The sequence below is a fragment of the Onychomys torridus genome, chromosome X (assembly GCF_903995425.1).
Source record: "Onychomys torridus chromosome X, mOncTor1.1, whole genome shotgun sequence".
NCBI classification, from domain to species: domain Eukaryota; kingdom Metazoa; phylum Chordata; class Mammalia; order Rodentia; family Cricetidae; genus Onychomys; species Onychomys torridus.
Genome location: NC_050466.1, coordinates 59483901 through 59493469, shown reverse-complemented (window position 1 = coordinate 59493469; position 9569 = coordinate 59483901). Strand labels below are relative to the sequence as shown.

Genomic DNA, 9569 nt, shown 5'->3' with positions numbered 1-9569 from the left:
GTGCTGCCTCTTGTCAGCTCACTCTATTAAAACAGTATCACAAAATACATTACATAACAAAATCAGGGTCCAGGCGTGGATCACATGGGTACTGGGTGTTACATATGAATTAGTTGAAGATAGAAAAATGGTTCATTGTCTGCAGAGAATGTCAGTAAAGCACACCTAATAAAATGTCATTCCCTGTCACACTTAAAATATTACCCAGCTCTAAATGACATTCCTCTTGGACTCCCAGACTTTTCTTGCCAAATTTCTGTGTAAGTGGAAAGTCAACGGAGTTCTATTATTCACTCCATGACATTTGCTGACATGTACCTTTGATGAATGGACGTTACGTTGGGGGTGGCTCTTGCTAACGTGCAGAGGCTGATTGTGCCTGAGCTCATGTTGAATCTTTGGAATTGGCAAAGGTAGAAGTATTTTCACCAGGGAAACTGTTATACACCAAAATTGGGTTTATTTTCTGGCTACTATTGTCCTCCAAAGCTGTGAATTTTTACATCGGTTAAGCACCCCTCAGACAATGTTTTCAAATTCAGTGACACTATTAAAGTGTTAAAGAGCCAGTTTATGACACAATTACATCTATGCTTCTCTAGTAGCATTTGAAATCATGTGATTTAGTAGCAGGTCTGCTCTTAACTGTATGACAACGAGCATAAACTATATTTTGAGATATGCACTGCACCATAACACAATATACAAATACCTGCAACTTCTCTTGGAGACAGAGCTATCAATAGAGCAAATACTGCTGTTGTTTGTTGGCTACTTTTATGACTTAAGAAAAGCTCCATTTTAGTTAGCTGTCAGAGAAACTGCATATGTAATTTGTCTCCCATCCAAGGCCACACTCAGTTCTAGCTGTGGACTTCAGAATCCTGTTTCATGATTGTCAGCAACTATGTAAGCCATATGCCCCCTGTAGAATATATCCCCTATCTGCAAAATAAAGGCTGAAAGATGACTTCTCTAAAAAACATAGCCATTTAATGCTAACTAATATGCCCGAATTTACAAATTATGATTCTGTTTCTATAATAATTCACCAAGTTATTTTTTATTTAGCTAATTGCTTCCTTAGTAAGTTTTAAGTTTTAGCTTGAAGTTTTTGTTATTTCTTGCTTTTTGGGTATGAGATGTACTCATGTAGTGCATGCATATGTGGAGGACCTGGCCTGCCACTCTTCAGCCTATTCCCTTGAGGCAGGGTCATTTCCTGAACCTGGAGCTAAGCTGGTGGCCAGCAAGCCCCAGTGATCCTCCTGAGTGCTCCCCACAGTGTTAAGGTTGCAAGCATACACAGCCATGCCTGGCTTTTTATGTGAATTAACTTGGGTCCTCATGCTTGTGCAGGAAGTGCCATCTGAACCACCTCCCTGGCCCCTTGTGTGCTGGATCTGGGATCTTCCTTCTGTTCTGTTCACATGTCTGTTTTTTTCCACCCATCTGGAAGATAGCTTAAACTTCACCCTTCTCTACAGCTCCCTGTGGCTCCTCTGGCCCACTCCGACCTCTCCATTGTCCAGAGCCCTCTTGCAGAACTGTACTCTGCCAGTCAGCACATGCTTACGAAGGAGCATGTCAGACTCAGCTTCTTTCTCAGCTCCTTCCTGCCCTCCTTCCCACTCTTCCAACCGGTCTTTCTCTTTTTTCTCTGTTCACGTTGTAATCCATTTTCACTTGACCCTGTTAAGAAAACTCCCAACAAGTTTTCCTAGGTTCAGACTTGCCTTCCATTTCCTTTTCTGCTCTCCTTTCAAATCCACAAGACACAGATCTCATCATTTCCGTTTCTCCTCTCCCCCCCTCTCTCTGTCTTTCTGTCTCTGTCTCTGTCTCTGTCTCTCTCTCTCTCTCTGTGTGTGTGTGTGTGTGTGTGTGTGTGTGTGTGTGTGTGTGTGTGCAGCTCACTCACTCACGTTGTATGGATAAGAATGACTTTGAAGGGTTTCCTTGATACATTTTCATCCTCCTTCCCAATAGAACATTAAAGTCATGATAAGAGGTTCCCAGTTTCCCCAGAAATTTTCACCCATTACCTCTGACACTCTGTCCTCTTATCTGTGATACCTTTTCCAAGCTCTGTTTCCTGCAGATCTGTCCTGTCTTGTACATTGCACAGCTCTGTTCAAGTCTTACTTCCTCCAGAACAAATGCTTGGGGTGATTCAACCTGAATGAGTCCCCAAGACTCCTGCTTTCTCAGGGAGCTTTTTGTTACCTTTAAGTGTTAACTAGCTTTACTTCATCTGCCAGACCTAGAATAGAAGAGAAGGAAAGTTATCTATCCTAAAGGTACCCCCGCCAGAAGGTTTAGAAGGCACCCCCTCCAGAGGGCTTAGAAGGCACCCCCTCCAGAGGGCTTAGAAGGCACCCCCTCCAGAGGGCTTAGAAGGCATCCCCTCCAGAGGGCTTAGAAGGCATCCCCTCCAGAGGGTTTAGAAGTCAATCCCCAGAAGGGTTTAAAAGGCACCCCCTCCAGAGGGTTTAGAAGGCATGGCGCCCCCAGAAGGGTTTAGAAGGCATCCCCCTCCAGAGGGTTTAGAAGGCATCCCCAGAAGGATTTAGAAGGCAACTCTGGACTGACAGCTGGGGAGCCTGCATGAGACCAAACTAGGCCTTCTGAATGTGGGTGAAAGTTGTGTGGCTTGATGTGTTTGTGGGTCCCCTGACAATGGGACCAGGACTTATCCTGGGTGCATGAACTGGCTTTTTAGACCCCATTCCTTATGGTGTGATGCCTTACTCAGCCTTGATGCAGTGGGGAGGGGCTAGGTCCGGCCCCCACTTGGTATGCCAGCCTGTGTTGACTACCCAAGGGAGGCCTTACCCTCTATGAGAAGGGGATGGGGGTTGGGTTGGGGGTAGATGGGGGGAGCGAGAGAAGGGGAGGGAAGGGGAGCAGGGGTTGGTATGTGAAAGGAAAGAAAATTTTTTTAAATAAAAAATTATAAAACAAAAAGCAGGCATCCCCCTCCAGATGGTTTAGAAAGCACCCACCCTCCAAAGTGTTTAGAAGAAAACCCCTTCCAGAGGGATTAGAAGGCACCCCACCTCCAGATGGTTTAGAATCAGACTTTGTTCATTATGCAATAAGATGGTATCTGACTCATTTAGTTTTCAGTTGAATTCTTCTCTGATAATTGCATGTGCTTATATTTGGTTGATTCCAAGAACATTTTGAATTATTTAGATGTAAGGATTCTACTTAGCACATCTTTGCATTTTTCTCTAGTTCTTGAAAATTGGAGATGCTCAGTAAATTCTTGTTGAAATGAATTATTGATGACATTTGATCATTTTTCTAGGTCTGCTGGCTTCTTATGAGGTTTGTATTTTACACAAGAGAATACTTTTATGAACATGTAATTCCAAGGGCTTTTAAAAGTCAGTGAAAGCCGGGCGATAGTGGTGCACGCCTTTAATCCCAGCACTCAGGAGGCAGAGGCAGGAGGATCTCTGTGAGTTTGAGGCCAGCCTGGGACACAGAGTGAAACTCTGTATCAAAAACCAAAAACAAAACAAAATTTAAAAAAAAAAAGGGTCAATGAAAACATTTGGTCATAGCTTTAAGAGTATAAATGGAAACATGATGTAGGATTCACTCTCCTGCTGTTTCCTACCCTGAAAACCAATCATTTTTAGCCTTTAGTAATGGCAGATGTAAACAACCCAGAAATTCAAGGTTTCCTACATCTGTTATTTCTGAAACAAAAAACAAGTATTATGGTGCTAAGTAGTTGACCAAAAGTGTGGGCATTGAATTGATACACTATAACAATCACTAAAGTTACTGGGTCATCTTTTGTTGTAGGACCTGATGGAGCTCAGCAAAAGATAGAACCCCATCACACAGCAGTGCTTGGAGAAGGTGACAGTGTCCAGGTGGAAAATAAGGTATTTTAAACTTATAATTTTCTCTCTCCTCTCCTTTCCTTTCCTCTCCTCTTCTCTTCTCTTTTCTTCCCTTCTCTCTTCCCTTCCCTTCCCTTCCCTTCCCTTCCCTTCCCTTCCCTTCCCTTCCCTTCCCTTCCTCCCCTCCCCTCCCCTCCCCTCCCTCTGTGTGTGTGTGTGTGAGATCCTTCACATACAAGGTCAAAGGAGGGTGTCCAGTGTCATGTCCTGGGTCTGTCTCTGAACCTGAAACTCACTATTGCATCTAGGCTACCTGGCTGTTTCTGTATACACCCCCAAGCCCAGGGGTTATGGGTATGAGTGATCACACATATTTTTTTATGTGGGTGACTGGGATTTAAACTCACATTCTCATGGTTGAATAGCAAGTGCTTTTACCAACTGAGCCATTAACCCCAAACATTTAATTTTCTTTTTTAAAATTGATAAAATTTATGAATCCATTTCCTTCCAATTTCTCCCCTCTCCCATACTCTTCCTTCTCAGTGGTCCTCCATGTACTGTCTGTTTTTAACCCCCACCGAGTCTACCAAGTGTGCTGTCTGTATGTGCATCTGTGTAGGACCATCTTCTGGAGCATGGGTAGCCTCTTAGAGGTTACATTCCTAAAGCAAACTAACTCTCCCACCCCCAGCAGCTATTAATTGCCAATAGATCCTTGGGTAGGGGTAGGACTTCATGGCCCACCCTCCATCCATGATGGGATTTTGTCTAGCTTGATCTTGTGTTAGGTCATGGGCATGGAGTCGCAGCTACTTTGAATTCCTATGTCCAGAAAATAGTCTTCCTACAGACATCCACTGCCTCTGGCTCTTACAATCTTCCCTACCCCTTTAATTTTCTTAGCTTAAACTTTTTACTAATTTCCATGAAAATGCTTAAATCTCTCATAAAACTAGAAATTTCTTCTCTTCTTTGGTAAATAAATTCTGCCACTATTTTTATCAAACCCTTTTACTAATCTCTGTTGATTGCATTGCTCTATTTTGAGCTTTCTATTGGTATATTTCAAATTTTCATCTCTATTCATTTCTTGCCTTCGGCAATCATGTAAAAGTCTATATTGCTTACCATCTGTATTGCTTACCCCTAAACATTTGAATCTAGGGGCAATGCATCTTCATTGCTTTTTAATATTACTCTGTCACAAAACTGATTTATTTTTTATTTAGCATAAGTAAAACTAGGTTAGTCTTCTAGGAATATAAATCCAGATCTGCATGCTCACAAAGAGCCCTTTCAGAATCATCCCCATTTGGAGCTAAGAAAAGCATGTGATGTGTTTCATAGTTCTTTTAAATGAGAATCTCTGCTTTTAAAGTTAAGTTTTAGGGTTCTTGGGATATTTTTCAGTTCTTTCTCATGTCTGTTACATCCCACTGAGGAATTGACTCTGTGAGCCCATTAAGCCAATCTGATTGCTTTGTGTCACTCCAGTCAGGAAGACTAAGGTGTGCGAGTTCTTGGACAGTTACATTTTTTTTCTTTAGATTTATTTATTTATTATGTATACAATGTTCTGCCTGCATGTATACCTGCAGGCCAGAAGAGGGCACCAGATCTCATTACAGATGGTTGTGAGCCACCATGTGGGTGCTGGGAATTGAACTCAGGACCTCTGGAAGAGCAGTCAGTGCTCTTAACCTCTGAGCCATCTCTCCAGCACTCAACAGTTACATTTTGAAAAGCAGGAATAAGAACTGTTTGGGCAGCAGCTGACCAATGAAGAGGCAGTCTGACACACTTCTTGCCCTCTGACCCTGTTTTATACTTCATATTTTATATTTCAGTCCAGTTTACTGATAGTTCACATTCTGCTGCCTTGATCAACAGCGGCCCCTTTATGAATGATAAATGGAACAAAACACAATCTCAGGAACACCAGAAAAATACACATCTCAGGCTTGTGCCCTCTGCCTTATGTCAAACCATAGGAAATTTCCATCTTTGACTTTCAAAAAAAAAGCAATTTCACATATCTCAACCCAATACAAAGAAGAGGCATGAAAATTATTCACAGCCCAGAATTTGCTGATATATTAGTTTCTAATTGGGTCTGGATTCATTTGGCAACCTCAGTTCTCCCTATTATGTCAGAAAGAACACACTGCAGGTAAGAGTTTAGAAGCTAACATTGAAAGAAGTGATGGCAGAACCTGCAGGTCAGGGGATAGCTTGATTAGACAAAAATAAGAGATAGTTCATTGGCAAAGTGGCATCCCTGACCCAGGGGGCATCCTGTTACTGTTATATGCAGTTCTGTCATTGTTCATATGGTCATGATGACTTTAGAATGAACATTTGTATTGAAAAGAGTTGTTATTTAAAGAGGTTGTGTGTGTATAGGAATGTCAAGTTTTCTTTACATTACAAGAGGATAGAGGCTGTGAAGGTTTGGGTCTTGACTTGGCCACTTGTTGGGTGTGAGACTGTGGACATGTTTCTAAAGGGCTTTGTGCTTCAGTTGGTTCATTTCTTACAGTCATTGTTTACTTGTATGTATGTGTGCGGGAGTGCATGTGCCACAGCATGCATGTGGATTCCAGAGGCTAACTTTCAAGCGTGGCTCCTTTTCTTCCACCATGTGATTCCCAGGCACCCAACTTGGGTCATCCAAGTTGGCAGCAAATACCTTTATCCACTGAGCTGTCTCCCTGGCCCAGGCTTCATTTTATTTGCAAAATTGAAATAATGGAAACCTACTGTTAGGATTATTAAAATTAAGCAGGCTTACCTATGCCAGCATCTGTTCCAGATCTAGCATAGAGTTCAGCAGATGATGTCCAATAGGCCAGATCCAAATACATTTCTTTGTGTTTTCTTGGTCCACTGTCACACCTGTTCATTTCTAGGGATCCTTACACTGTGTGGGTAGAAGTCGGTTATGGCAGATATTGAATGACCTAACAAAGCCAAAGACTTGCTGGCCCTTTACAAAGAAAGTTTCAGTCCTTGGTGTGGTACAGTGTAAGTACCCAATAACGGTAAGGGGAAATTAAGCTACTGACAGCACCCAATTTACCACATTCACACATGCATTATCTAATAAGGATTCAAGTCACACATAACAATTTTCACTTCTTAGAAAAGGCCCTGAGGATTCTGACAAGAAGAAAGACGCACTGGATTATGGTTTAGAATGAGGAACTGACTTAGCACCTAACTTTCTTCTAGCCCTTCTCTGCTTGCAGTTTTGATACACCTCACCCCATGCCCTCCACCATCATGTCCATCTCCTTTGGTGACCAGAGTATGGGCCATTCCTCTAGAGTGACCAAAAAATGATGTGCAATGCCACACCTCAGTTTTCTTTGTGCCATCTTACCATTTATTTGATCTATCTCAGGCTAATGTGGGCTAGCCCATGAAAACCCGAATTTCCTTCCTCAGTGATTAGATTGCCTTTTCCATTATTCCTTTTTTTCTGGGGATGAAAACTCCAGTCCTCATGTTTGTATGGCAAGTGCTCTAACCATTGAACCATCTCCCCAGCCTGTTCCATTATTCTTAAGTCTTCTGTAACACCTAACAATGACAGTGGCCCTGGTTTATACCAGGCTTGAAAGTTTTGGGGCCAGACCTTTTGACTTTATGGACAAAGCCCAAAGCATATGGCCTTTTTTAATGAATTCAAATATTTCAAAGTTCTCAGAGACTGGAATCAACCACAAGCTATTCTGGACACACAATCCTGAACTAGTTCAGGTCGCCCTCAAGCTGCCTCTGTTTCAAAAGCTCCCTATGTGAGTTTGGCCTGCAACTTGTGTGCTGGACTTTTCTTCTGAGTGATGCTTGCTCTACTGTACCCATGGTTAGAAGCACAGGAGTGCACTAAGAAAGATAATTCCATTGAATCTTTAGACTCATGTTGTTCTGAAGTCCTAGAAGAGAGCAAGCTCATCTGTAGTAAGTGTACTGAGGTAGGTGCACACTGTCATGGAAACAGTGGTTGAGGATAGCCATGCTCTTAAACTGTCAACGGCCATCATATCTCATTCAAATGATTTGATGAAAAGAACCACAGAAACACAGAAATGAAACAAAACACTCTGTGTAAGAGTTCATGATACAAAGGACTGCTAGTGGTTTTTTTTTTTTTTTTTTTTTTAACTGAGAACAGTTCACTGCTTGAGCTTTCCATTGACACCCTGAAGAAAAACAGTGAAGTTTAGAAAGAACAAGTGTGTGCAATTAAGTCATGCTGAAGTTCAGTTTCTTTCTGGTAATTTTTCCAGGCAGTTCATCACAGTAGTAAATGGTGGTGTAGTCAAAAGGCATGCCGCAGCTTCATTCCCACCATTCTGCTCTACACTTGATCTTAGCCAAAAGGGCGAGAAACGATGCCATTCTGCTCTTATTGCAGTCTTTGGATTTGTAATCAATTGAACTGAATTACAGACTCGAAATTTTGGAAGTTATCAACATGTTAAATGATCCCTGGGCCTTTCCTCTAGGCTTTGATCATGTATTTTTGGTCTCCATGAGACACAGCATATGCCCAGGCCATAACTGTTATAGGTATCAAATGCAATTTACCTATTTTGTTTTATTTAGTTAGTGACCACTAAGTGTGTCTGGGTGAGTACACATGCATGTGCTATGGTGCACTTATGTCAAAGGACAGCTCTTAGGAGTTGGTTCTGTCCTTCCACCATGTGGGTCTCAGGAATAGAACTTGGGCTGTCAGGCTCAGTGGCCAGTACCTTTAACTGCTGACCATCTTGCTGGCCCCAAGGGCAATTATGAAATTTAGTGTTTAAGGAAGATGTACAAGACTTAACTAGGAACCAAGAACCCTAGAAGACACACCAAAGCAAAAGGCATGAGCTGGCCTCTCAAACGTCCTGTTTTGGAGTTGGAATCATTCTACATGACACAGTCATCTGGGCCTCTAGTACATTGTAGGGGGATTTTGAAATCAGTGTTCATAAAGGCACTGCCATAGAGGCATCTAAGGACTGACTGTCTTAGACTTGTCTCTCATCCTCTTTGCTTTTGCATGATTTTCATCCTTTGACACTATGGATGAAAAATTTCTATTGGGAGTTTGAACTACATTAGCATGCTACTAAATAGCTAGAGAGGTGATTAGGTTTTTACTAAAGGCTAGTTAACAAATGAAAAACAAGGACACAGGGAAGCGGGTCAGTGGGTAAAGGTGCTTGCCCCCAAGCATGCCAACCTGAGTTCAATCGCCAGTGGAGGAAGAGAACCAACTATCAGAATCTCTGCTTTGACTTTCTACATGCATACCATGGTACACATGCACCATCCCCCATGCACACAGTAAATAAACAATGTAAAAATTTAAAAGCAAGAGGCAGAAAAGAGATCTGGCTTAGATTAAAGAAGGGGCCACCCAGATGGTAAATCTGTAGGAAAGTCACTAAAAGAAGTTTGGAGCAGAAACCTCCAGGGACTTACAATGATGGGAAACTTCTCTCACCCCTAAGAGGTTCATAGTTTCTCATTTCAGACAAAATGCACGTGCCCCTTTATCGTGCTGTCCAGATAATAATTGGAAAGTCATCAGTTTATTTGAGTAATATAAAAGAGCAAAGCTTTTTTTTTTTTTTTTTTTTTTTTTTTTTTTTAGCACTTTCTCATTTCACAGTGTGGAAACAGGGCATGTTTATTACTCCCCAAAGA

The 9569-nt window shown here is 41.9% G+C and overlaps 1 protein-coding gene across 2 annotated transcripts in view; it reads left to right on the top strand.

The window, feature by feature from the left end:
* The window catches only part of Pir (pirin), a 94096-nt gene that overhangs the window by 77242 nt on the left and 7285 nt on the right, over window positions 1-9569 (top strand). For both annotated transcript variants that reach the window (XM_036174858.1, XM_036174859.1), the window contains one exon: window positions 3820-3902. In XM_036174858.1, the coding sequence (XP_036030751.1) occupies window positions 3820-3902 (83 nt within the window). The remainder of the gene's footprint in view (window positions 1-3819; window positions 3903-9569) is intronic.